The sequence below is a fragment of the Xiphophorus couchianus genome, chromosome 12 (assembly GCF_001444195.1).
Source record: "Xiphophorus couchianus chromosome 12, X_couchianus-1.0, whole genome shotgun sequence".
In the NCBI taxonomy this organism is placed as follows: domain Eukaryota; kingdom Metazoa; phylum Chordata; class Actinopteri; order Cyprinodontiformes; family Poeciliidae; genus Xiphophorus; species Xiphophorus couchianus.
The window spans coordinates 26,513,716-26,541,155 of NC_040239.1; the positions used below are offsets into that span (position 1 = coordinate 26,513,716).

General features: G+C 39.2%; 1 protein-coding gene across 3 annotated transcripts in view; it reads right to left on the reverse strand.

The window, feature by feature from the left end:
- Nucleotides 1-10,797: 10,797 nt before the first annotated feature.
- The window catches only part of galnt9 (polypeptide N-acetylgalactosaminyltransferase 9), a 123,251-nt gene continuing 106,608 nt past the window's right edge, over nt 10,798-27,440 (reverse strand). For all 3 annotated transcript variants that reach the window (XM_028034364.1, XM_028034363.1, XM_028034365.1), the window contains 5 exons: nt 27,106-27,291; nt 24,896-25,033; nt 19,599-19,694; nt 13,395-13,562; nt 10,798-13,296 (listed from right to left, as the gene is read on the reverse strand). In XM_028034364.1, the coding sequence (XP_027890165.1) occupies nt 13,150-13,296; nt 13,395-13,562; nt 19,599-19,694; nt 24,896-25,033; nt 27,106-27,291 (735 nt within the window). In that variant the 3' untranslated portion in view covers nt 10,798-13,149. The remainder of the gene's footprint in view (nt 13,297-13,394; nt 13,563-19,598; nt 19,695-24,895; nt 25,034-27,105; nt 27,292-27,440) is intronic.

Consider the following 27,440-nt stretch of genomic DNA (forward strand, 5'->3'; position numbering starts at 1 on the left):
TCATCAAATCTCATGTCAGTGAGATAAAATCATATGGAGTAATTTGATCTTTTAGCTTGACCAGCGGTGCACATAACGGTATACCATGTTAAAAGTAGCAAAATATGATCTGACTTGCTTTGAGTCATCTCAGTTATCCTTAAGACATTGTGGCTGATTATCATTTCCCATTTCTACAGTTCTGTTTGGAAAAACTTCAATCTTTTCAGAATACACATTTGACACAGTAAAAAACCAGATGGCGTGGTTTTACACTCCCAACCCGAGGGAGCAGGAGATGCACCGACCCAAATTAGCAACCGCTTTTAGTGATATTTAGCAAAGAGCATCATAAAGCGCAAGTGACAGCAGGAATCCGTCTAGCAGCAGGTTTCTGATATCTGCAGACTACAGGGCTGCCCGGACGCGCGTCTATTTTGGACGACAAAGACTCCCGTGTAGCGTCGGCTGCATTTAGGACATGTTGACATTCAGTTTTTCTTTGCTAGAGGAAATGTCAAACTGTTTAACATCCACCGCAGGTGTCGTCAATCCTTTGATCTTGTTGCCTTGCTCAAAGCACTAAATCGGGCTTTTTTTTTTTGCTTCAAGACGTCTTCGAAAGAGAGGTCTTCAGGAAATGAGCAGAAACTCTAAAGTCGGACTCGTGTTCTTTTAATCATTACTGACAATTGCTGCGCCTCTCGGCCCTCGTTATTATGCTAAAAAGCCAGCACTCAACAGTTATTATTTTTTTTTACCCAATTTTCAACTGTCCTGAGCAAAATCACTATTATGTCAAGCTCCATGATTTTGCAGTCCAGAAAAAAAAAAACGCAGATTCTGGCAAGACTTAACTTACTTTCTGACAGCCTACACATTCTGCTTAACTTTGTGAGCTCTGTTTTTTTTTGTTTTTTTTTAATGGCAGGGTATTTAAAAAGCCTCGGGGGGAAAAAACCCCCAAAAAAACGCATATGTTGCTATGTAATTAATGTACTCTCAGCTACAAGAGCAGGAAACGCATCACGGATGGGAGAAGCTGCAGAGAGAGTTCACGGACTGAAAGAACCTTGCTGTGGCGAGAGCAACCTAAAAAAAAAAATAAAACAAAAAGAAAGAACAGCTATGGGTAACTCATGTACCCTCGTGTCATTGTGCTGTTGTAGGAAATAGCGCCATTAAAGTCATCATTGACTGGAATGTAGAGAGAATATGAGTATAAAAGACCAGAGGGAGGGAAAAAAAAGACAGTCTGACCTTGATGGAGCTTATTAGCATAAACCAGCCCTGTGGGCCCCATATAAGTGGAGATGGCGTGTGTCAGTGTTTAAATGGAGTCAGCTCTGCAAGCCTTCTCACATAATCCTGTGTCAGACGTACCCGCATAATAAAAAAGACATATGTATCGGAGTTGATTTCCCTGCTGACTTCGCTTACATTTTTTGAGATTGGGTGGGGGGGGGGGGATTTTCATTTAAAAGATTTGTAATCTCGTGCAAAAGAGGAAGAAACAACAGTCCTGCAAAGACGCCTGGCCTCCCGTATAATAGAGTCTTAAATTTTTACCAGACCTTTGCCGGTATTATGTAATTCTTCATCCGTGGTCATAGACCTCCCATAAAACTGATTTGTTTTAATGCAAGCTGTCATAATCGACAGACTGCTTTAAAAGAAGAAGAAGAAGAAGGCAAGATTAAAAAGTAAATATGATGACTGGAACCCAAGGAGATTCAGAGCGTACCAAAGCTCACGTTGATATTTAGGAATGGATGTGGGTTTCCTGTCGGACTTTGCACATCACTTTTGCTGTTACATTCACATTTCTAGTTCAGTTTGTCAAGGTGGAAATGAGTTCACATTAAAATGAACCGAGGAAAAATGTCACATGAAAGTTTCTCCTGATTCGTGTGCTTCCATCAAATACTTGTAATTTGAATGCAATACATTTTGAGGTGCAGAAACTTGAGAGGGAAACTGTTTCCATTTCAATGGTCTGATGTATATCATGTTACAATAGCAAAAAACAGTCACAGGAAGAGGCTTTTTGTGCAGGCAATCAAAAGGCCTACTTAAAAGACAAAGCAGAACGATGGTTTTTACTTTTCAACCTAAAGAGGAGCATCGGGAAAGTGAAGCATTCCTACACATTCACAGGGGCAGTATTATGTAAAACTGATCATTTTTAACTTTATTCCCTCATCAAAAACCCACCTGGAGTGTTGTTTTGATTCTTTCAAGCATGTTTGGGAAATCCTTTAATCTCCCGTGTCAACCATTCAGCTATGCAAAACGCTTGGGGGGACTTAGCTCCGCCTTCTAGGACTCAGCTCCTCCACTGAGCTGCAGTTTCCAAGCTTTCGACTCACAAGATACTTCTCTGTGGCCCGCTTAATAGAGGGGTCATGTTGTGATGACATCCTGAAAGTGGAGTCTCACAAAGAACAGGAGTTTCTTAAAGAGACAGAGGCTTAATTTCAAGGCGTAAAATTACAAAGTCAAATTTCCTTAAAGTCATATTTAATGGATATAGTATTTTTTCTAACAACTGAAGGTAACATAGCTCTTTGATTGTGCTATAAAATGGCACGATGTGCCTGGAAAATGCATAATGCAAACAATTAGTTTGGAGCACTGACTGAGCAGGAAAACGATGATCTGAGGGGTCCTTATAGTTCATACCTGACAGGCAATTCAGAAATCTATTTCAGCCCAAGACCATTCAAGGCTTTACACAGCAATAGCAAAATTATGAAAATCATCTGACAAAAAGGGAACGGCTGGAGTGATTTAAGACCTGGTGTAATATGATCCACTCTCCCGGTCTTTCCTGCGACCACTGTCGCCTCATCAAGCAGACCCTACAGAGGATCCAATCAATTCTCTTGGCGCTAAATGCCCAGCAGCACCAAAGAGCACCGCACAGACACATTAAGTTTAACAAAGCAGCAGGATCGGATGGTGATTATGAAAGGGTGAGGAAACATGTCGCTGTAACTATATCCACTGTCACAAACTGCCTCAAGTCTCCCACTTGCATTCCCGTCCCTAAACAATCGGCGGTCAGGATCCTAATACCTTAACCTCCTAGTGACCGTGACCCCATTGTCATAAAACGTCTCTCTCTCTCCCTCCCATGAACAACAAACCACACAACTGTAGCTGATCTGGGCTTAAACAGCGAGTCAGCTTTCAGGGGTGAGTTTGAGAATCAGAGTCAGCGATCATATATTGCATCGATGTTTGGTTTGCAAATCAGTGAACAGGAAGACAGCAGCACCGCATCACAACAGCCTGCTGGATCGAAAGCACCCAGCAAATCCACCACACCTGACGAACTCACGGAAACCGCAGGAAAACATAATCAGGGACCAAACCATCTGGGATGCAAACTCTTTAGCGCATTGCCGTCTGTCCAGCAACACAGGGCGCTTTACGCTTACATGTATTTCGCCTGACAACTGGGCTTATTTAAAAAAAACCCGACATCTTATTGTATTCACGCAGTACACTTAAAGCCAGAGTTTTAGTGATAGTGGCTGGTCCTAGAGCTCTTGTTTGAGAAAATTCCTCCATTTTATTTCGTTAGGGGGGTTGCTCCATGTGGCACCTACTGAATATGTGGGGGATCATAAAGTTTCACACGTTAGTGCCACACATAAATGTGCAAAGCAGGCAGAGCAGATGCCTCTCTACTCATCCATCAACCTCTTTATCTGCATTTCGTCATATTTACGCAACGTGTTTTAATTCTGTTTTCATTTACGCATACCTATATTTTTTGCTAGCTGTCTCCAGGTGAAGCTCTGTTAGCATCGACAACAGGGCCTGGTTTAGCCTCATTGACCACGATAAAGACGATATTTTACAAAACTCATGTTTTCTTTACCATTTGACCACATTCAAGGAATTTGATTTTATTTTTTTGCTTTTGCAGTCTTAGCACTATTGCGGAAGCTAATATCTACAGTCTTTTTTAAAATTCCCACTCTTGGGGTGGGTAGCGGAGTAACATTTAGCTTGACTTACAGCCAAACTTAAAGAGGGTTCTGTCCAGGTATCAGGCAAAATATGCTAATCGCTCTTACTTTATTGACAAAATAAATATTCAGATACTAATATTTTTTTCTATGCTCTACCAAAAAAAAATGAAATCTGCAAATAGGAAAACTTTCTTCTAGTAATTAATTAGTTGCGCTTTGATCTGTTTTAATAGTAGTACATCTGGGGCCTACGTGTGCAGAGCTGCTTGAATCTCCAACAGTAGCTCAGGGCCAATAAAGGCATATTTGCATGGCTAGACACTTTTATCCTCCCGGTCTGAACTCAGTGGATTACATACACATCAATGAAAGTTTCAAATGAGAATCTTGTGAAGGAGAAAGGTAAGTTTATCCATATTTATACACTGCTTTCACTAGTTCTGAGATCTGAAATGTTTGGTGGTGTCTGTTGCAACGCGAGTATTTTATACCCCCCAATGACTGGAACCGTGTTTTAACAGATGCTGCTGCACTTTCATCCTAGATTACAATAAAGGCTGCACTTCTAATTGGATAAAAATTTGCTTTCTATTCACATTAATTCCCCCCCCCCCTTGAATCAAGACGTAAGGGAAATCACTCATGACACTTCTGTTTTTTGTTGTTCTTTCATACCGAATGAGTTGTTGTATATGTGGCTGTTTGGAGTTTTCTCAAAGATAATCTATTATTTAATCAACTGATCAAATATCAAACGCAAGCTCCGTTGATTCTGAAACATACAGCCACTCCAGGCCCCACGTGCACGCGCTCACCACCTCTGTGCCGGCTGCACAGTTAAGTCGGAGGTAGAAGCAACGCTGGGTCTAATTGTGTCTTGGAGCTCCGTTGCTGCTCATCTCTGGAGATCTCATTAGAAGATCCACAAGCTGTTCAAGCGTGTACCCGCTCCACTTGCTCTCTCATTTCAACAGCTTGTACAGCATAGCTTTCTAAAATCTCTCTTGCTCCTTTGTACTATTGACAGACTAAAGCAATTATCATTGATTAGGAAATGAAGCCTTCCACCTGAAGCGAGGCTCGCTACCAGGGCTGAAAGTAGTTTTAAATTCTTGCGGGCACTATGATGAAAATCGTCAGTGGCTCGTTGCACAAACCAAAACAAATTAAAAACATTAATATTTTACTGTACCATATGCTCCTTGTATGGATAGCACAGACGGAGGACAGCCATCGCAACCTGCTATTACCATGTCCTTACCTGGTGGAAGAGCCCAACACCAGCAGTTCAAATTCTAAAGAGAAAACAAACAAACAACAAAAAAAACTAAGTAAGAAGAACAAGAAACCACACAAACAAGATGTGCAACCTGCAGGTACGGAGAGTTCCAGTGAGGAAGACGACTATGTATGGACTCCACTAAGATCAGCCGAGTCAACTCTAAATGCAGAGGCTGAGGAATTTCATCCAAGAGCTGAAGATTTGACTGAGCCAAACGAGTTCTTGGGGGAAGGAGGAGAGGAGACACATCCTCAGGAAGAGGAGGAGGTCGACTCAGATACGGCTGAATGTAATGATGGTCAAAGAGATGAAGGATCACCGGAGAACGCCCACGAAGGAGGAGGCTGCCCAGGAGAATCTACACTTATGACCGGTTGGGTCAGCCGAACTTTCAAGTGCAGAGCTGCTCCACTCGAGTAGAGAGACTCTCAGAAAACAACCTCAACTCTTCCAGCCGATCCTCATCTATGTATCCTTTTTATGGCAGCACTTATTAAAAAGAAAGCAGTATATGTTCATGCTTGTTTGGTTAGTTTAACAGGCTAGTAACTAGCAGCTAGTTAATATTACAGTTTAATTTAATAAGGATAATAATCCATTGGGGTTTGTGTAATTTTATGCTGTCAGTGGTGAGAACAGACTTATGTTTATGTTGACAGAGTTCAGTCATTTATTTAGACATGAATAAACACTAGAGAGTAATTCTATGAGAAGAAAAGTTAGTTAAAACAACTTGTTTAAGAAATTTTATTGCATGTTATTTAAATGTGTGACAACACAAATCTGGGTGTGCTGGGTAATTTCCTTGTCCCTTGGTAAAGATTTTGAGGGCCCCACCAATACATCCGGGGACTGTTCACCCTTCAGTACTATTGGACTCCATACAGTTCTGTAGGACACACACGCAGTATCCATCTTCTGGAAGAAAGAAGCAAAATGACATCAGTTAATGAAGATGACACAAACAAACTTTGCAATATTGTAACATTTGTTAAAATACTTGCCTGTTAACTTACCTTTAATCCTAGTTGTGAATATTGTTGTTCTGCATTGCTGAAAATCTTAAAATGTTGTTAGGCAACTTTTTTTTTTCTTTTCTTTGTTGTGGGGGAGGGTGTTGCAACCTAGAAACATTTTTATTTAAATGACTATTTTTTAAAGTTTATGGATAAAACACTCTATTCATTTATATAATACATTTTATTTGCCCAGTTGTTTTTGTTCAGCTGCAGCAAGTACACCTCGCTGCAGCAAAATGTACATTTGTGTGTCATAAAGTTAAATGTAAGAGTGAAAATGAAGCCAGTCATGTAGCACAACATTTGATTCAATATTTTACACCCACTACGTCACTAAAATCAGTTGGTCTTGTAAAGGTTTTAGCAACCATGGGTCAACAATGACTGGGGCAGAATACTATATAATCCTACATACACCATGCTCAACAGGACAGGAGAGGGCCCGCCTTCTCCAGCTCTCGTCAGACGTGATGAATGGTTGGATCCCTGAAGTCATATTCTGCCTCCCATCGGGCCCCTCTAGGCCGCACACCCCGGTTCCACAAGACGTCATTCATGCTGAGCAATCAAAGGAAAAGTTGTGGGAATTTCATTACCTTCATGAAGTTGAAATTGGAAAAAAAAAAAAAAAAACTGTACTCTAGAGTTTGGACCTGGAGATGGGGCGAGGTGAGTTTAACTTTGCATTTAAATTGAAATCAGAAGAAGACAGCCTGTGCGGCCGGGCAGTTGCCAATGTTCTGAAATATTGGCCAAAGAGGTCCATCCTGTGAGACTTGGACGGAAAAAAACAAACAAACAAAAAAATAACTAAAAGATCTTTGCGGCACAAATAAGTTCTGACGCTTTTTGATCTTTTCAAAGATCAAAAAGCTTTCAAAAGAGTATTACTAAATTATTTGTCAGAAAAGATCTGACAAATAATTTATTCCGTTTTCATTGGAATAAATTGACTGATTTCACCCTAAAGACTGTTTATCTAGGCTGCACAGTGGCGCAGTTGGTAGCACTGTTGCCTTGCAGCAAGAAGGTCCTGGGTTCGATTCCCGGCCGGGGTCTTTCTGCATGGAGTTTGCATGTTCTCCCTGTGCATGCGTGGGTTCTCTCCGGGTACTCCGGCTTCCTCCCACAGTCTAAAAGCATGACTGTCAGGTCAATTGGTTTCTCTAAATTCTCCCTAGGTGTGAGTGTGTGTGTGAATGGTTGTTTGTCCTGTATGTCTCTGTGTTGCCCTGTGACAGACTGGCGACCTGTCCAGGGTGTACCCCGCCTCTCGCCCGGAATGTAGCTGGAGATAGACACCAGCAACCCTCCCGACCCCATTAGGGACAAGGGTGAACGGAAAATGGATGGATGGATGGACTGTTTATCTAATTAACTTTTTTGTTTCTGAAATATTGGCTGCAGCCTACATTTCATGCACCAATGGCTGCCGCCGGTGCGTTTAGTTGCAAAGCTGTAAAAGAAGATGTCTTTCAGAAAGAGATCTCCAAAAGTACGGGGAAATGTTCAGTATTCCTTTGTCACTCATTTCCGAAACTTATTCGGATTAAACTGAATTACTAGTAGTAGACTGAGATATTTTTTGTCCATATTTTTGTCATTTTGATGGTTGAGGCTTACAGATTATGAAAAGCCAAAAAAAGAGAGAGAGAAAATTAGCAAGTTATAGATAGTTGAGATGATTTGAAGTAATTTATGATAAAATTATATTCTGGTCTTTTCACCTTTTCACTTGTAGTCTGAGTTAGTTAGTAGGTCTACAGACAACAGTAATTTTATGAATAGTGAAGTTTTTTTTTTTAAACTGTTCAACAGTTTTAGGCTAGCCAGTGTATAAAAGTAGAATCTCACTTCTGAAATTGGTTTCTCATAGCTACGCTCACTGGATCTTATGGAAAGTATGCTTCTTGTGCTGTTTCAAGATGGATATTGTTATTTTGAAAAGATCAGTTGTCATCTCTTTAACATGTAGATTTTATCCAGCTCACCTTGAGGCTTAAATATTGTCTACATAAGTGACGGCACTAAACGGACCATACAGCGAGAAGTTTCAAGTGACAAATGCTCCCTTTTATGTGAGCCTGGGACTGAGGGAAGATTGGCTGCCTTACATGAGGACTAATAAAGAGTTGAAATACTGTAAAGCAAAAATTATATCTCATCCTAAGAAGGGCTCATATACTGTATGACATTAATCTCTGCTGGAACGACCCAGTGACAGTTACAATAAAGCCTGGCTCTTATCCAGACTGCAGGGAGATGTGAGCGGGAGTTTTTTCCCCCTCCATTTTAATAAACTCTCCAGACAGATCGAAGTTGACAAAGCCAAAAGGTCATTTTTATACTCGTCTCCCCGCCCCCACCGAAAGTAGTGAATTCTATTGATTATTTTGCTCATATACCTGCAAAGACAGCCTCTGCATCACACCGATATGCGTGTTATTTAAAGAAATACCCACTGGATGACGATACGGCCATATGTGTCAGTCCCTCAAGGTTAGCTCATTAAAGATAAACCGCCTGTTCAAATCTCTGCGTCTTCCAGGGACAGCATTAATTGCCGTCAGTATCTCTGCAGGTGTGCACCAAAATTTGCTTTCCTGTGGCTATATCTCGTTGTTAAGAACGTGCAACGACGGCGATCCAAGGAATCAGTTCCGGCGCCACGAAGGACAAGGTGCCTTCTGCTGCACCGCTCCAAGATGCTGCTAGAGAAACCTACAAGCTCGAGCCTAAATAGATACTCTGAATATGAAACTTGCCTCTCCTTCCCAGGCTTGACAACGTATTGTCACCACGATGATCGAAATGAATAAGCTCCAGAAGCAGACACAGCGTCCTCATCCACTCAACCCCATCCAGCCCTCAACACTTGTTCCTCAACCTTAGCACTTTTTCCTTGGAGTGCTACTTCAGTATTTATTTGTCATTCATTCTGTGGAAAAAAATGCAAATGGTGTGTGTCCTTTTCCCCATGCAGCATCAAACTCAGAAGGTAACGCTTCGAGCTCATGTGGTAGAAAACAAACAAATGATGATTGCAGTCTTGTAAGGAACCCCTCTGTCTGTGATCACACGTTGCTTTTGGACCTCGCCCAGATTCACGTGCCTCTGGTAATAAAGTTTCTGCCTCAGTAGAGTTACACTGTTGCTGTTGAGATGTAAAATCTTTTTACCATTGCTCCCGAACTTATGCACTCACATCTTAGCAGTGAAGAAAAAGGATAAACAAGTAAAAAAAAAAGTTATTTGTGGCCAGTAGCATAACTGTGTGTTCTTATGGTCGCTAAAAGCTAATTTATCCAGTTGGCTTAATCTCCCCCACACTAGCACTAGTACTGAAAACATAAGACCTAACAGGACCTTTTTTGGAATGTTAAAAGATTTCTTCAAAGTGTAGCCATTGCTACAATTCCCAAATGGCAGGATAAATAAAATTAAAAAGGTTTTTCTCATTTGCTCCTTTGGCCGTTTGGTGCAGCGCTGCCATCATCACAGTTCGTAGCAGCGTGTTTTAAATGGATTCTACAGGCGGGTCGGTGTGGTGGAGAGCAGCATCCTGCTGAATCAAACACTCTGTCAGGAGTGGTAACATCATTTTTTTCCGGTGCTAAGTCTAAGGAAACCATATTGTTGGAATAATTTATTGGTTCGTACTTTTTTTTTCCCTGTGAGACATTACCTCGGCAGCTCGTTTGCAAACACTGTCGGAGACCCGAATAAGATATTACCACGGGAGGAGACTGAAGCGGTCTTTGTTTAGAGGACACGCAGATGATGCATTGCTTATATGGAATGATTAGAGCCAAAGAAGCGGAACATAGTGGCAAGCAGAGGCAATCTCTCAGGGTCAACCAGGTGGAAACCAAATTAAAACGGGCCTCTGGAATGTGGAGGTTACAAAGCATGGCTAAACCAAGGAAAAGGGTCTTTTTTACTTTCCACAGTAGCTTGAAATGAACTCTATCCAGGCTGGACGGCGGCGGAGAACACGTTTTGGACACACACGGTAGCCTCTTCTGAACCCTAAGAAATGCGTTCAGTGCTCAGTGTAGACTGAAATCATGCTGTCTGGTAAAAGAGGTCCATGCATTAGAGCAGAGAAGTGATTTGCTTTTTTTTTAAAACATTGTTGAGGGAAAAAAGGGTAGTCCATATAAATACAGTTTCTTCAGCTTGATGGAAATGCTAAATCTGACTTCCATTTACAGCAGACGTTTCCTCCTAACCCAATAAATAAAGCTTTTAAGCGAGAGACAGGCCCAGGGAGATACAGCGGCTTGCAGAAGTATACGTACCTACTGAACTTTTTACAACTTGCGCAATGTACGTTAAAGGGATTTCCTTTAAAACATCAACAAACCGCAATGTGTCATCGTAAAGTGAAAGTGAAATGGTTTCAGTCTACATCCAGCTGTTCTGTTAAGGTCCGACAAACAACATTAGTGATCAAACAGCATCATGGAGACCAAGAAACACACCAGAGAAATTTAAAGCAGGGCAAAGTTAGTTAATAATATCCCAAACGGTGGACGTTTCAAAGATCCGTGTTTAATTCAACATTCAAAAATGGCAAAGAGGTATAAATGGCAAAGAGCTGGCATACATTGCCTTTTAGCTGAACTGACAAGGAAGGGCAAGGAGTATTAATAAATAGAGTAACTTTGAAGGAGCAACAGAAATCCACAGCTCGGGTGGGATTAGTTGTCATTACAAAAAACTACCAATCGCTTCACAAATTTGGTGTTTTTGCACCATATTGTCCATAAAGACAGAGAAATCAAACGAGTCGGAAGAAGATGGTTTGGACAATTGAAGGTGAAAATGAACCGTTTATATTCGTAAAGCTATGTGTGTCACAAAAACAACGCAACATATCAAGCGTGAGGTATATAGTCGATTTCTACAGTCAGGCCTCAAAACTTCTTGTACCCTTCGTGTGTGTATAGAGGTTCGTAGAAAAGCTTTTCTGAATCCAAGTCTTACATCACCAAGCAACGCAGAGCGTCAGGTGCAGTGGCGTACAGCAGGCTTTCTCTGGTTTAAAGCAGTAAAGTGTCCTCTAGAGTGAAGAATGATGCCTCCGGGTCTGGCAGTCCAACGGATGAGTGTGGGTTTGGGAGTTCCAGGGAGAAAAGCGCTCTCCTGCCTGCACAGTTTCAACTTTAAAGTTGAGTGCATTGGGGATTAATGTGGGCGGCTGTTTTACACTCACAACTTTGAGACCAACAGGAAGTGGTCGGATGATGGCGCGGCACGTGAACAACGTAAAGTGTGACTTTAATTCTGTTTTTTTTTATTTAATGGAAACAACACAATAACAAAATTGTGTTTTTTTCGATAAATTTTTCACACATTCGTCGTGGAAACGCAGCTACTGTCTGACATCAGTGCTGAGGAAATCCCCATAAACACACCAACTGGAAAACCTTTCTAGAAGGCTGGATGTCACTCAAATTGATATGCGAATTTGAAAATAAGAAAATACTTCGGATGATGTAATATGTATTTACTAACATTTAATTTTTTTTATGGTAACACTCGTACTGCAATGAGTTGAAACGCATCCTCCTTCAAAATGTCCCTTTTTGCTCAAATACTTTTCTTGAAACTAACATAGATCCTCCTGGTGCTTGTGCATGCTGCATTTGTTTTATGTGTTTATCGTAGGTAAAAAAAGAACAAACAAAAAAAATCTATAAAAAATAGAGTAAAAATTTACACCTCTTTGTTTTGTGGAAGGGACAAGAAGCCATTGAAAGTCTGTGTGTGTCTTTTTGAAGAACTTGGTGGACTGGATGAATTAGAGCAGAGGGACACAAACATGATGGAGACTTTAGCTTTCTGTAACAGCAGCATTAACAAAAGACAAGCAATTGTTCTGTCAATGTCAGCAGCGGGCCCGGTACAAAAGAAAATGCAGGTATTCACCGAACGCAATGATAGCACAACGTGAAGAAAAAGCTAACATTCATTCGTTAAAGATTTTGAAAAAGAAAGACAGGCAACTAATAGAAAGGGTTTTTAATATTCTAATAGTAATTGTTTTGAGGACATTTATCAGTTTTCCACTTTCGTTTTCTTTTTTTAACAATATATTACTATTATTAAACGGCTTTATACAGTTTTTATAATTTAACTTTCAAATAGCTTTATACATGCTTTTGGGGCTGACAATCTCAGGTCAGATGAAGCTGAAAAATCATAAACAAAAGGCACATGATTGCTTTTCTTTTCTTTTTTTTGTCCACAGTGAGCCATACAGTCCACAGAAACAAAGAAGTGTGAGTAAAGGTGAAGTCACTCCTGTTTGGATGACAGCCAGCAGCTCTGGAGCTCATTACATGTCCTGCCAGGGCGGCACGTTATGTCCACAGCTACTTCCTCAAATTACTCCCGAAAGACTCAGTTTCATCTGGCCATTGATAACAATTATCTCCCCTAATTTACCCCAGTCTACCTTGTGAAAGTCAATACACCCCAAAAAGCCCTACATGTCTTTTCTTCTTCTTTTTCTTCCTAAGAAGCGAGAGTTTTACAGTAGAGTCACTGCCGCAGAATATTGAACGGGACTGCACAAAGGGGATGTGCTCTATACATATGGCTGAATGTCAGAGAGGTCGGCCATTTCAAAGAGTGCAGCTCTGCTGAAGGTTGTGGCGTGAAGAAGAAGCTCAGGGGAACAAATACATTGATCGTATTCTTCTTTAAGGCTCGTTGCAGCGGAACCTCTGTTGCCCGAGTTGGAGGTCGGCGTGCTTTGCAAGTTTGTAAGCGTGAAATCCCATACCTCGCGGCAATAAACCGGTTTCTGCTCCTCTCTCAGCAGTCTGCTGCTGCGATTGGAAATGTTGGCCAAAACGTCTGGGAAATGACGGCCTCCTCAGTGCCTGGGGTGCCTGATCCAGTTCCGTATCATCCACTTCTGACCGGAACATCTCTGCACCACCAGGCGGAGACCAAAGTTGGCATCTTTGGACATCTCGACCTCCAAGCACCGACCCGTGTCTCTGTTGATGATCGGGCCGTTCTACAACAAACGCCAAATAAGAATGAGACCATTTTCAAACCAGTAACATTTCCTGAAACTCTGCTATTTAATGTTCTGTCTTCTCTTTTTTTTTGTACCTGTGTAAAATCCCAAAGCCTTTGGGAAATCCTGGAGACGGCATCGCATTTTTTCAGACCCGGGGTGCGTCCTCTGCCGTCATCAATGAGACATTTTGTGTCAGGAAGAAATGTGGTCGACCCCAAGGGTCCAAGCTGGAGAAGACCCTCGGTGGAGTAGCGGGCGAGCTGAAACACACAAAGTATGAATGGAAAATACTGTCATCATGGGAGTCGCTGCTTGAAGCCATGAAACAAATACTTCACTTAGAAATGCATTTAATTCCGTTAATATTTTATGCTTTAATAATGTCAAACTGGGAGATTTATGTCGTATTTGTTTCACTTTTTTGTGTTCTAATTTTAACTTAAACCAAATACTTGTTTAGTCTACTTTGGTCTGTGCTCTTATTTGAAAAGTGGAATGCAAAACCCCCCCCCAAAAACTAAACTTGATTCCACATTGTTTAATACCGTTCACAAAAGTGTTTTGTGCTGATCGCAGCTGTTGCATAATTTAGAGTTCAGACAGTATTTATTATTGATGGGAGTAATCCCTGCTGAAAAATGAGATGGCAATGATCAGAAGATGTTAAGTATAACAACAGCGCCCCCTTTAAAACTCTTGCATATTGTTCTGCTTGTTCCCTAGGAATGTTAGGGTGTACATTTTAAAATCCTACAAGTGGGTGCGAAAACCTCTAGCTGTGAATGATATTTAGTTTTGGTTGAGAAAAAAAAAAAAGCTTTGTAAACAAGAAAAATTCAATTCCGTAACCAAATCAATGGTGAACTTGAGGTCACAATCTTAATAACATCTCAGTAACTCCCATAAACATTCAGACGTAATAAAATGCACGTATTATCTTGCAGACGTACACTGGTTAACTGTAACCCACAACCACAAATTACAGTATACATTTTCAAAACATAAAACTATGTAAACCTTTTAGCATGTATCTTTTAAGAGGAAATGTATCAACAGATGAGACGGTCGTAAGCGATCTGAGTTTTCAGATGATTTAAGATTCAAAGTTCTACCCCAAACACCTAAGAAAATAAAATGCCTTGTTGAGGTTTCCTCCAGCGTTTAGAGTCAGAGTTCTTGATCTCATTTTGTGCAGCTATTTGGCATCCACCGGTGTGCTATTGTGGCTGAGCAAGCCAAACAACCTGACAGGCATTTACAGTTGATATTCAAAAAGGGGACCATAACAGATAATTTACCAAATTAAAAAACAAACAAAAAATGTTTTTTTAATAGTGTAAATGACTTGTGTAACTTTTCTTTTACAATCAGCCTGTATTAAAATTCATGATCTAAATGAGTTGTGAGAGTTTTAGCTGTGAAGTCTGAATAGAACTTAGTAGGATGGGGATATAAAAAATCTGAATAAAAGACAAGGTGTGGCCCGAATGTCCATCAATATCAGGCATAATTTTAAGTGTAAAGTAAATAGCGTGACATTGGTAAATTTCCATTTTTTAATGTTCTTTCATTGTGAGGTAAGTCTCAAGGACAAATTCTAAACAAACCAGACATTTATTTAAATAGAACTTTGTAATACTTTACTCAGCTTCAAAGATAATTCAAAAGGCTGACTGACTGAAGTCAGCATATAGGAATAAGTCAGTGTATTCTTTTTCTGCAGCTTTTCAAAAAAAAAAAAAGATGTCAAGTTTGAATCTGCAAAGACACACTCAACACCTATACAAGTGTGAACTGGTTTAATCACATTGACAAACATGCACAGTCGTCCTGGGTTCTGCTTTTGATAAGCTGCTAAAAGATATCACACACACACACCTCTTTTTGACGTCTGAGCCAAACAGTTCAAAGAGATAAATCTGTGAATTGTTTGAGTTGCAGTGCAGCTCTCTGCTGTCTGTGTGTCAGCGTTTCAACTGCTTCTAACCTCGCTGTTAAATCAGACGCATCTGTTAGCTTGAAACTTACCGTAATTTATTACCATCCAATTATTACCGTAATAATTGGACTATAGAGAGCACCTGAATATAGGCCGCACCAATTATCTTTGAAAAGAAAAACATTTATGAGTCGCACTTGTTACATATTGTTATATTATTTCATCATATTATTTTGATGTTTTATTATAATTATGCTACTGTTTTATTTTTCATCCTTAATTAACAAAAATGTGTAAAAAAAGGTATTTTGTGTCAAAATGTACATCTGTACATTAGCAGTTTGAAAATATTTATTATATTTACATGTAATACATGTAAATGTATTACATACAAAAAAATATTCCGTTAGTACAGAATATATTCTGTACCAACATACAGAATATGTATGTTATTACACATGTATGTAATAACATACATATGTAATAACTAACATATGTTACTATGTTACATAGTTAGTAACATAGTTGGTATGTTACTAACTGTGCTATTAATATGTTAGTTAAAAGTAACTAACATGCTAACATGTGCTAGTATGTTACTAACATAGTAACTTGTTAGTATGTTAGTTTAATGTAACTAAAATATCAACATATGTTAGTATGCTACATAGTAACATGGTTAGTATGTTACTAACTGTGCTAATAACATACTAACATATGTTAGTTATATGTACCTAACATACTAACACATTTTAGTTACTAACGTGCTAACATATATTGATAAGTTGGTTAAGTGTAACCACCATACTAAAACATGTTAGTACTAACATATTTTGTTAGTTTTACTACCAAATTAGTATGTTACTAACTAACATACTAGTATGTTACTAACTAACATTCTGTTCTTTAAAGTCACAGCTGTGATATAGACGCATTGTAACATTTATTGTGTTTTTTTAAAGTCTTCCATGAAGGAGAGTTTTACTCAATCACTATAATGCTAATAATCCCACTTAAATGGAATTGAATGTTTCACAAGCACCAACTTCATCTTCATTTGAGTCAGCAATAAAGAGGTCTAAAGACAAACTAAGCTGCCGGCCTTCTTCTAAAACTCCATTTAATAACAGAAAATAAACATGTTTCTGTCAAGAGCGGGCCACCGTTATGCAAGTTGGGAAAGTAAGAGATAAAAAAAACAAATGCATGAACAGCATTTCCATAACAACCAGAGCTGGATTCTGCTTAATAAATAGAAATAAAATACACACAAAAACATCCAGTTTGGCTTTTATTTATTCTGGTGTCTAAGCAAACTTTTTGCTGAGCACATATCCATTTCTCATCTGGATGTTTTGATATGCTTCTTTCATGCTCTCTCACCTTGAAGTGCCCCAGATTTTTAGTGTTTCATTTGCATCCTGAGCATATTTGCAAAGTATCATCATACAGTACAAAGAGAAAAAGAACTTTTGTTTGTCAGATATTTATGCCTGATTATTTGGTTGTTGTGTTTCCACTAGTATCTTTAAGTAAAATCCTATTAGTTAATCTTTTTTTTTAAAGTTGCAATTCAATAAACTATTGAGCAGAATCTGGAATTATATTATTCGCAGCACAAAAATATATCATGCATTGTGAGGAAGGTCAGTGTCCACCTCTGGTTCCCTTAGTAGAACCAGGCAGTTGACCCATATGAACCAGCACTAATTATAATAACAATAATAAAAGACTTCTAGTTACACATCCTCAGTTGGTGAAAAGTTTGGGTATTCGGATGTTTCAATGTCTGCAAACATACGGCAGAGTTAAAAATAACTTTGCTCGGCTACAAGAACAACCAGGAGTCCTGAAGCAGATGGAGCGGCCCCCACAGAGCCCTGATCTCAACACTCCGGCTTCTGATTAGGGCAACTTGAAGGGACCAAAAGAGACTTTTCAGAAATGCCGAACGCCATTGGATGAATGTGTGTTTTATGTTCGGGAAGTGTAGAGCAGATATAGTCACATGCCCCTACTTTTAATGCATTCTTTGAAGTGGAACTAATAGGGTTGAGCTGTGCTGTATGTAACTTAACATGAATCTTGCTGGCATTGTTATATAGTAAGACTGAACTGATCTGTGTGTAACTGAGTTTCAAATGAGATGGGTTAAGGTTTTTTACAGAACATCTTTAGATGACTTATGATAATTTTACATCAATATTTGTGCATGTAAATGTATGTGCTAGAACACTGCGAGGAGAAAGTGTACAAACCCTCTTTTTGCAAAAGTTATGTCTACTTATTTTAAAATCTAAAACTACAAAAAATAGTGGCTAATGGAAAAAAAAAAAAAATAATCTTTTTCCAAAAGGTCATGTAATATTCTGCCTCAAAGATAGTTTTAATATTGTCACCTTCCTAAAATAAGGGCCCAAGTCATTTTTTTTTTTTGCCAAAAGTGATTTTTGGCAGAAATAATAATAATGATATAAAAATCACCAAAGTTTTTTTTTTTTTTTTTTTTTTTGCCAAAAGCTGACTTAGGAAAAAAAAACCCGCAAAAAACTTTTGGCCACTATTTTAAGAAGGTGACAATATGCTTAACTGAGTTCAAATATGTCTCTTTGTTTTGAAAAGGCTGCAGAGCTCTAAGCTACTGTGCAAGAATATGATGTGTAACTCACTGGTCTACCTTTGTCTACCTCTAAAACCATGTTAGTTGCTGATTTATCTATGCAGTATGTTTGACTACTTTAATGAGCTTGAATCTTTGTAAAATCACAAATTATGAGTTCAAGATCCATTAACTGCTAACTGCTGCTTAGGGCACAATGTGAATTAACAGACTCAGAAGTGAAGGATTGAGATGATTTGTTTGTATTGGTTTTCTTTGTTGAGTTACCATAATCAAAGGAAACATCTCAGAGTCAGATGTTTAGAAACGGCACCAACTCAAACGAACCTCAGAGTGGATTATTTTACATATCCACAGGATATTCATGCTGCAAGAGAGAAAGCATAACAGTAAAGGTGGATGGAGGTTGTCAAAGTCACTTCTTTATCCTTCTGATGTTTCTAAACTTTGTGAGGGAACATGCTGGATTTGGAAATGATGGCAAAAATATTACAAATGAAGTATTAGATTAAAAAAAGGCACAAGGAATTAATATAAGAGCCAAAATCTTGCAATCATTAAATTTTGTTCATTAAAATATTAGTAAAACACTATTTTACATGGAATGTTTTGTCATTCAGAACAACACGTCCAATATGAACGTTTGCTCATGGCAGCAAGACTAGAAAACCATAGAACAGTGTTTAATATAACATCTTACATTTTATATCTTAAAAGTAGTGGTTGGAATCAATTACATTTTTTCAATCAAGTTAATTGGAAGTTGAATAATTAATCTCAAGTAATTGCACTTTTATCCAAAGTCATATCGCCTATAAACATTTTCAATTCAAAACACTTTTTGCTGCTATAACTTTTTAAATAAAACGACATATGAGCTCAACAACAAAGATACTTAATGTTTTTAATCTGTTATTTAGGTGAACCTTTCATCATTTATGTAACGTTTCTAAAAAAAATAAATACTTGCTGACATTAGCATTGGGGACATACAGTATATGTAATATTACTGCAACATGTAATATTCTCTGCAAAAAAGCAATTACTTTTTTCAGGTTATACAAACCTGCTGTAGCGATAATGCGTTTGCACAGTATGATTATGTGAAATGCATGTAAAGGATTTAAAGACACCTTCAGTATTTGTCAGATCAGAGCTGTACCTCCCAACGTTTCTTACAACCTCTGCAGGATCACAACATGATTATGCACCAATAATCTGATTCACATTCGTCTCCTCTATAGCAAATTTAAGCACATAGAATTCTGTGGCATTTGTGAAGTTGTACATCCTAAAAAAAACAATAAACTAACAGATGTGTAGGAGATGAAAACTAAGTGATTCCACGTATGGATGAGAGTTCTGCATACATCACCGTACTTACTTTAGTTCCTTATCAACTGGATTACTTGTTAGAGAAGAAAACGTGTTATTCCGCGGTGAAAATCTTCAACAGATAATGTGAGTGGGCGTCCACGCTCGTGTAAAGAGAGAATCAGTAAGCCGCACACTTCTCTCCTGCCACCACTTACAATGGCAAATTTGATTTTACTCTCCATAAAGCATGAAGAGGAGAATAATTATACCAAATATTTTTCAGGGGAGTACGAAATCTGAAATTAAAGGAAAATCTTTTTAATCAGAGTGACGCTTTGAATGATTTTTTTATTATTATCATTTTTTTAAATGATAAATTTCACAAACGCAAAACAACCGATGCAGGAAGACTGCCCTGACCTGGGAGGACATGCCGTGGCACGGGTACAGGATGGCTTTGTCGTCGTCCTCGGAGCCCTGGTCCAGGCAGTAGCCGCTGGCTTTACTGTTTCTCACCTGGAAGGAAAACCACAGGGGACATTTTGACTGATGGGAAAAATCCAGATCTGTTTCCTTCAATAAAGAATCGGAGCATATGGAAAGTGAAAAACAGCCAGAAATATCCCTGGAAATCACTAATGAAGTGTCTCATTATAGTTCCATTATACTGTTGTTTTGCATCATTCAGCTGAATGTTTGATTTTTTTTTTTTTTTTACCAACCATACAACCCTAGCCTTAACGACACACTTAAGAGTTATATATTAATAATAGGGGAATTGAAACAGAAGACATGTATCTGAAAGAGGGCAAAGCCATAGATTTAAGTTAATTAAGTAACTTAAATCTAAGAATCAGTGTAGTTACTGGGAATGTACATCAAAACAACCCTTGGTAGCGTTTTATGTTGGTTAAACCAAAGGGGAATACTTCAGACTTTTTGAAGTAAAGTTCTGTTGAAGGGTTAGAAGCAGCTACTATGCTTCAAAAACAACTCCAACCTTAAAACGTCGCAGCGGTTCATAAGAAGGACACTAAAAGTGTTTTTATGTTTGCACTGGGCAGCATTTACTCAGAAGTGGATGCTTTTTAAAAAAAAATAAAAGAAAATATGGGGAATAGAAATAGGAGGTGGTGCGCCAGCAGTCATCTTCCTGAGTGAAACACTTGATACTAGTTTAAATTAATATTTTGATGATTATCATACTGCCTAATTTATCTTTTTTTTAGGTATTCTGGCTAAAACATTTTAGTCCTGCTTTTAATACATGTGTTACTCATAAACTATTGTTTTGTTTTTTTGCATTGGACTGTTTGTTTTGGACTAGCTGTTATCTTCGACCTCTGGGACTGACTAATCTGGATTTATAATAATTAAAGATGACAAGAGCTTTTACTGCAGGTCTGACATTAAATCCTTCCTTCCTTTTTAGTCTCGTTTCAAAAATCCTGAATTAACCCTTAGAGATTCCTTTCTTTCAAACCAGAGATACTAAGAAATGTTCAACAGTAAATAATTATTACTAATAAGGGTTTTGTTAGATGTAGATAATGTACGGTGCATGTAATATATAGAGTGGCTATAGAAGCCACTCTTAGCATTTTAACTTCTGTTAAAATGCTAAGATTTTCAGAGGAAAAAAATGTCAATGATAAAGTATGAAATCTCCACAAATATGACGCAAGTGTGCACACCATTATTCTAATCTATGGTTAATATGAAATTCAGCTTTGACCCTTCTTTAGGAATAATTTATGTACAAACGTTCAACCCTGGTAAAATTTGATTCGTCTCACTTCGATGCTGAAACTCTTCACCTGTAGTTTTTAAGCGGCCGCCTAAAGGTTTGTGGTTGAAACTGGCTGCTAATCCGAGCTGTTCATAATCTCATTCACCTTAAAAACAACCCGGTTCCATCAGAAGTAACCCGAAGTATGATTCTGCCAGCATCACTGTTTTACTAGCTACCATCTTGCCTCCCTGCTCCTTACAGTCCAGGTGTGAACGAGGCAGGAACTTTGCTGTCCTGTGTAGAACACAACACAAATATTCTAACATTTGGCAGACATTCCTGCTGCTCCTTCAGTGTTATCATTAGTGTGCCATGATATATGATGTCGTATTTTTTTGCAACCTCTGTCTACTTTGATGTTAGCTAACTGATGCAAATCAGAAAACGACAAAAAAAAAAAAAAAACTTGCTCAGTGGAAAAACGTGAAAAAGACAACTTATGAACAACATCTTTAGAGTAAAAATATCCTTCAGTAATCATCAATGCATTTTATAATTTAGCCTGCGACCAAAATATCCATGCCGTTCATTTACATTAATATGCTGCTGAAGACCGATCCATTGTCTATTTCTGACATTTCCTCCCTGCTCTGCTTCCTGTAGGTCCATGATGGCTTATTCACACAGCCGTCACAAGGCTTCAAGTCAACCCAAAGACCCGGCCGTGATAGGATGTTATCATGCAGTGACCAGTCCCTGTTCTGTCTCGCTCTCTCCTCCAGGCGAGATGATGGCGTGCATTTACTGTGGGCTTCAGTTCGCTGTGATTTGAATGTGTATGGCTTCATTTTCAGGTTGTGATACATCCATCATGTGGCTGTGGTCGGGGGAAGGTTCCACTCGGCCGGTCTGGACGGCGCGGCTTAGTGCAGCGAGGTGCTGATGCTCGGTGACAGATGGGACACGAGTCTGCCACAGCCGGTGTGTGGCTACGCGAGGCGAGGCGACGCGACCGCTTCCCAGCTTGCCGACAGATCTGAAATAGTGCCACTTGAGAGGATGCCACTCTGAGAAATCCATTAGCCGGGTACTGGAGGACAAAAAAAAAAAAAAAACAGGCGGCGGAGGAAACAAAGGATGGTGTGAATCGCCCAAAACTTTGACGAATACAATCTCGATGTCTGCCGACACGGTTAGACCTTCTGATTTTTTTTCCCCCCTCAGAGTTTGTCCCATATTCAAAATGGATGCAGGTTACAAACGGCGCGTTTCAGCAAGTCTGCAAACGGCGTCGGACTCAGTACTGTGCTCAATTCTTCAGTCTGCCATAAAAAAAAAAAAGCTTCTTTTCCCCCCGACTGTGCCGGGTGCTCAAGCAGACACAAGACAATCAAGCTGGAATGGAAAACTAATAAGTGTTTAATTAAAACTCATTATAGGGAAATTGCATCTAATTTTGTGTAGTGATGTTGCTCTGTTAAAGCTGCAATAGAAATTTACCCTAAACCTGAAACATTGGAGTCATGGTGTTTGTCTATCATGTGAGAGGTGAGGACAAGGCATTTGGCCTCAACGGTGCCATATTGTCTCGCTGGTCAATGTTGTCCATTTGTTTAATTACTGCTTTATTTAAAAAGGTTATGTTTGATTAGTTTCCCCACAAAGGTACAGGGGTGCCTCGGTTCTTTATGTGATCTATTATTGGCAGGGTGAAGCAGTAGGACTTTCTGGTTAGGCAAATTGGGGAACATTTCAAGTTAAATGCTGAAGAAATTGCAATCACAATCACTGGCACGATATCAACCTTACATTCTAATAGAGAAACTTAACTCCTACTGGCCTGTCAAAAACTATTCAGCTATGCAATATTGTGAAAAAATATTTTCCCCTTTACAGGTTGTTCCACTTTTTTTTTTGCAAGACTTTCTTTTCTTCTGTCAACAAATCTGCATCAGGTATGTGATACCATCATGTCAATATGGATATGGGGTTCTGACACCTTGTTGACTTTATGGATCAAAGAAATATCATGATCAGAGCCTCTCGTTCACAAATATCTGATCCAACCTGCCTCATCTAAGGAGCAAGTTGATTCTTTAAAGATTGGAAATCAAACAGTAGTGATGATTTAAAGTACTAAGAGCTGAAGATAATTTTATAAAAGGACCACAGTTCGTATGGTGTGCCGACTGTTGTGTTTGTGTATCTTTCCTGGTGACATTAGTACTGAGGTAGCCTGGTAAAAACCAGCCCCTGGTTGAGAAACGATTGCTTCCTGGAGGAGTGGACCGTGTTTAAGTTTTAAACTTGCCCAATCGCTAACGTTTACCCGTGACGTATGTAATGTGGCAGTTCAACGTTATGAAGCTTACCGGAAATTACCTGAGCTGTAAACAACCGTCCTCCACTGCGGAGAGAGAAGTGCCGATCCGAACGAGACAGCTGTTAATGTTAATTCAATATTTGGAAGCGAGGTCAACATGCTGCCATTGCTAAAACCACAGACAGACTGTAATTCTAAAACAAGTGAAGAAAATCAGCGTCACCGTTAACAGCTTCTCCTTCTGTTCGCTGATTGGTTCGGTAAAAAAATCTACCGGAGAGAATCAGAGTCAAGGGGAGAAAGACCAGACGGTGCTGGAAGCAAAAGGGTGGGTTTTTTACGCGGAATTGCACAGGAAAAAAATAGCCAGGTGATTTAAGGACCTCAGAGAAAATTTTCAAATATTTTAAGTATTTAGTAGCACTGTGACCTTGACTCATAGCTTGGAAACTCTGGCTTCAAACATGTTTTTTCCCAAGAAGATCTTACTTTAAAAAGAGAATCACAAAAAAAGCCTTTGTAGAGCTCATTTTCATTATTGATAATTTGCTGAATCAAATTATTCACCTTTGCTTTAGCATCCTTTCTAAAAACAGCTCCCTTTTATTACCTCACCTGAAACAGAATCACAGCTTATGTTATGCTTAACCCTCCTGTTATGTTGCAGGTCAAATTGACCCGTTTTAAAGTTTGTTTTTTTTTAATACTTGGAAGTATTTTTTGCATGAAACTTTTTCTATTTGTCTTAATAGGTGCATTCTATATATAAATAGAAAATGTATTAATTTTATACATTTGTATAAAATGTATACAAATGTATAAAATTACATTTGTATACATTTTATACACGTCTGCTTTTTTCATAGATACTGTCCGGGTCAATTTGACCCGGCAGTCAAGTTAAAGGGTAAAAAAGATTTTAAAAAATTCCAATTCTATATGTTTCCTTGCAGCTATCAACCATATTTCACCGACACACACACACATGCACACGCATGCAAGCCCACTTTCTCACTATTCTCTTTACTTCACTAGGAAAGTACGAGAAAGCAGGTCTTCACACAACTTTTGTCAGGAATCTTTTCTGTTCCCGTGGACAAACTCCACCCACACTGAGTGACACTCAGCAGAAGTGGAGGGAAACATAAATACTCTCTGCATGACTCATTTATCTTGATTTTAATCAGCGGGATTATTTGACCCTGAACAGTATGTGTCTCAAATTCAATTATAAAGATCACCCATTGAAAAAAAAAAAAGTGTAATATAAAAATATTTACCAAAAATCAATTTCAAGGAAATTATATATTTTTTGTGTCTAGGTTTTTTTCAGTGGACATTAAAAATGCAAATTCCATTTTTTATGTCCAAATGAGTAAATGAGTAGGTTGTTGTCATTGATCTTTTATTTGTGTGAATAAAAAAAACATAATTTAACTGATTGAACATTTGATTGAAATGGTTAGCATTGGCGTTAATAATCAGATACAAAAATGTTTTTAAGGAATTTTTTGGTTTCTGACACTATTGCATGATTAAACACTCCACAGTTCAAATTGACCCACAAACATTGTTGCTGTACCTCAGAAATGAACATAACAGGAGGGTTAATTTAACATTCAGTTTATTTCCAATAATCCCTTTAGCAAGTGATTCTCTCACCTCGCCATATGTGATGGTGTTGTTGTAGATCCGCATCTCCGGGTAGACGTGCTCCAGGTACCAGCGAAAGCTTCGACATTGCATCCTTTTCCTTAAGGCCACGCGCTCTGAGACATCGCCAAAATCAACTCCCGGGTTCTGTCAGCGTGTGGCGCAAAGCAAAGACAAAGACAAAGAAAGGACAATTTTTTTTTTAAAGTCAGGCGCAACACAGTATAGCAGAGTCTTCTGCAGGAAAGGAAGATGCAGGAGTTATATGGCATTGAAAAGACGCCATTAGCATTTAGGCAAGAGACGGACAGATGCACTCGTCATGTAAGACCTTCATTGTTTCTCCATTAGAAATGATCTGTACTTAGCAGATTTTAATCAGCTGCTTGATTATGAGCGCTCACGTCCTCTATAGCTTTATAGATATAGAGGACGTCAAGTCCGAATTGACTTGGGGGAAGGCCCAGTAGCTGAAATGCCTCAGGCCTAATTCTGACACACGCCTGCACACTACATGCATATCAATATGTGCTGCATTAATGTGGATTCATATGGAAATAAATGCATTGTGCACCAATCCAAAATCAATATCTGTATAAGTCCAGAATATGAAAATAATTCTACATTGGGTATCGGTGATACCCAATCCATAAAGGTAGATCTATTCAGTCTATTTCTATTTTTTTTGCTCTGAGCGACGTCATGCATTATTATTTATTTTTAGAATCCCTAATTGCACTTTCTGAACCATTGAAAAGAAGGTTTGTTGCAGTTTATTTTTGACTATGTTTGGCCAACGTAATCAACCTCTTGTTTTTGTCAGTTTCAATTTCTTTATCATTTACTTTACACTGGCTTTTATACTACTGTTTGCACTGACTGAACAAATTAAAGTTGTTTTGACATGTTTGACCAACCTTGTGAAGCTAATGGTGTATTAAAGTGTTCTGCACTGGTGCACAGAACACCAGTGCGGGACTGAATCCATTTTTAATGGTGTGCAGTACATTTATACCCTTTTAGAAAAATGAAACGTCTTCAGTCAATTCAGTTCTGTTTTTCTCTGAAGGATTGATGTCTGCCGATACTAACCCTCAGGTATCTGTTTCGGTATCAGAAGTGGAAAAAAGTGGATGGGTGCAGCCCTGGTGTAGGTCCAGTTAGGATGCACAGCAACCACATCCAAAGAGATTAATACACACAGCAACACACAAATCTGCTACCAGATGCTGTTTCCAAGAAAAGCCTTTTCTGTGGCCAGCTACGAAGCCCGCTTCAAGTCTGTGTCAATAATGAATTCTGGTTCGAAATATCCACTCGCTTCTTGGCTACCGGAACACCAACACACACATTCAGATTCTCAGAGCTGCTGTTTGGTATTTGGACTCAGGGCTGCCCACTGTGGCGAATCATAAAGCCTTCTCCATTCAAAGCAATTGTGCTCCCAGCAGGCACCTCAGACAATAACAAGGGTCTGTGAGTATGTATGGGGGACTTTAGAGGGGGTTTGATGAAATAATCGTAGCGTTAGGTCTTTACAGTACACAAAATAACTCCCCGCCACAGGACAGCTGGGGTAATAACATGCCATGCCACTGAGTTCGGGAATGGCTAGTTCGTCACCTGCCACCTTTTACTCTCCCCATATGTACCTCCACTACTCCTGCTGGAATCTGCTGATTCTGTTCTGGCTTTGATGTGGTTTCATTTCAGAAGAGTGTATATACATATAAATATAAATATAGTAGTTACATATAACTAAGCAGCAGCTGCTCATTAAAGTTTTCAGGACAACACATTGTTTTAAGAAGCATTTTAAGATTTGAGCTGTCCTTCATTTATAATCATCTCCTTCTCAGCGCCGAAGGAGGGAATTAGAATTCAATATTAAACTCTCCATTAATAAAAGCTGCTGTTTAGTAGTTTGCAGCCCATCTCAGTAGACTCTTGAAGGCAATTATGCTAAACTGACATGAGGCTTGTTTTCTTATTTTTTTCTTTTTACTTAGTGCTCCTCTCGTCTGATTCAGCTCTTCTTTCCCCTCACTCGGCCCACCGCCAGTGTGAAGGTCACGGAGGATGAAATCTGAATTTTGAATTTCTATTGATCAGCGTCTCACCTGGCCTGCAGGCTTGAATGAACAAACAAGTGAGATGTGAGGAGAGGGGGCGGCCAAAGGCTGCGTAGGGATTAAAGCGCGGAGTGAAGAGAGGCTCACGTTCATGGGAATGTTCCAGGCCATGTAGACGTGGGATTTGTATTCATCCATCCACACCTCCGCCGCTCTCAGGGCGTTGCGTTTGGCGTAGTAGTCGATGTCGTTGTTGTAGGGCTTCTTGGTGCGCTCGATGTGGGCGACCCTGGCGCACGGCAGGACCTCCATGCTCCCCCCGCACTGCCACACCTAGAAGGCACAGAGAGGAAGTCGTGTTTTCATCAATTGTGGCGGTCTGAAATGACGTTTACACTGCAATTACAAGTATTTGAGAGTTCTCCTGTTTTGGCTTTTTTTCACAATAAATGTAACTTAGACCATCAAACAAAGAAAATTTA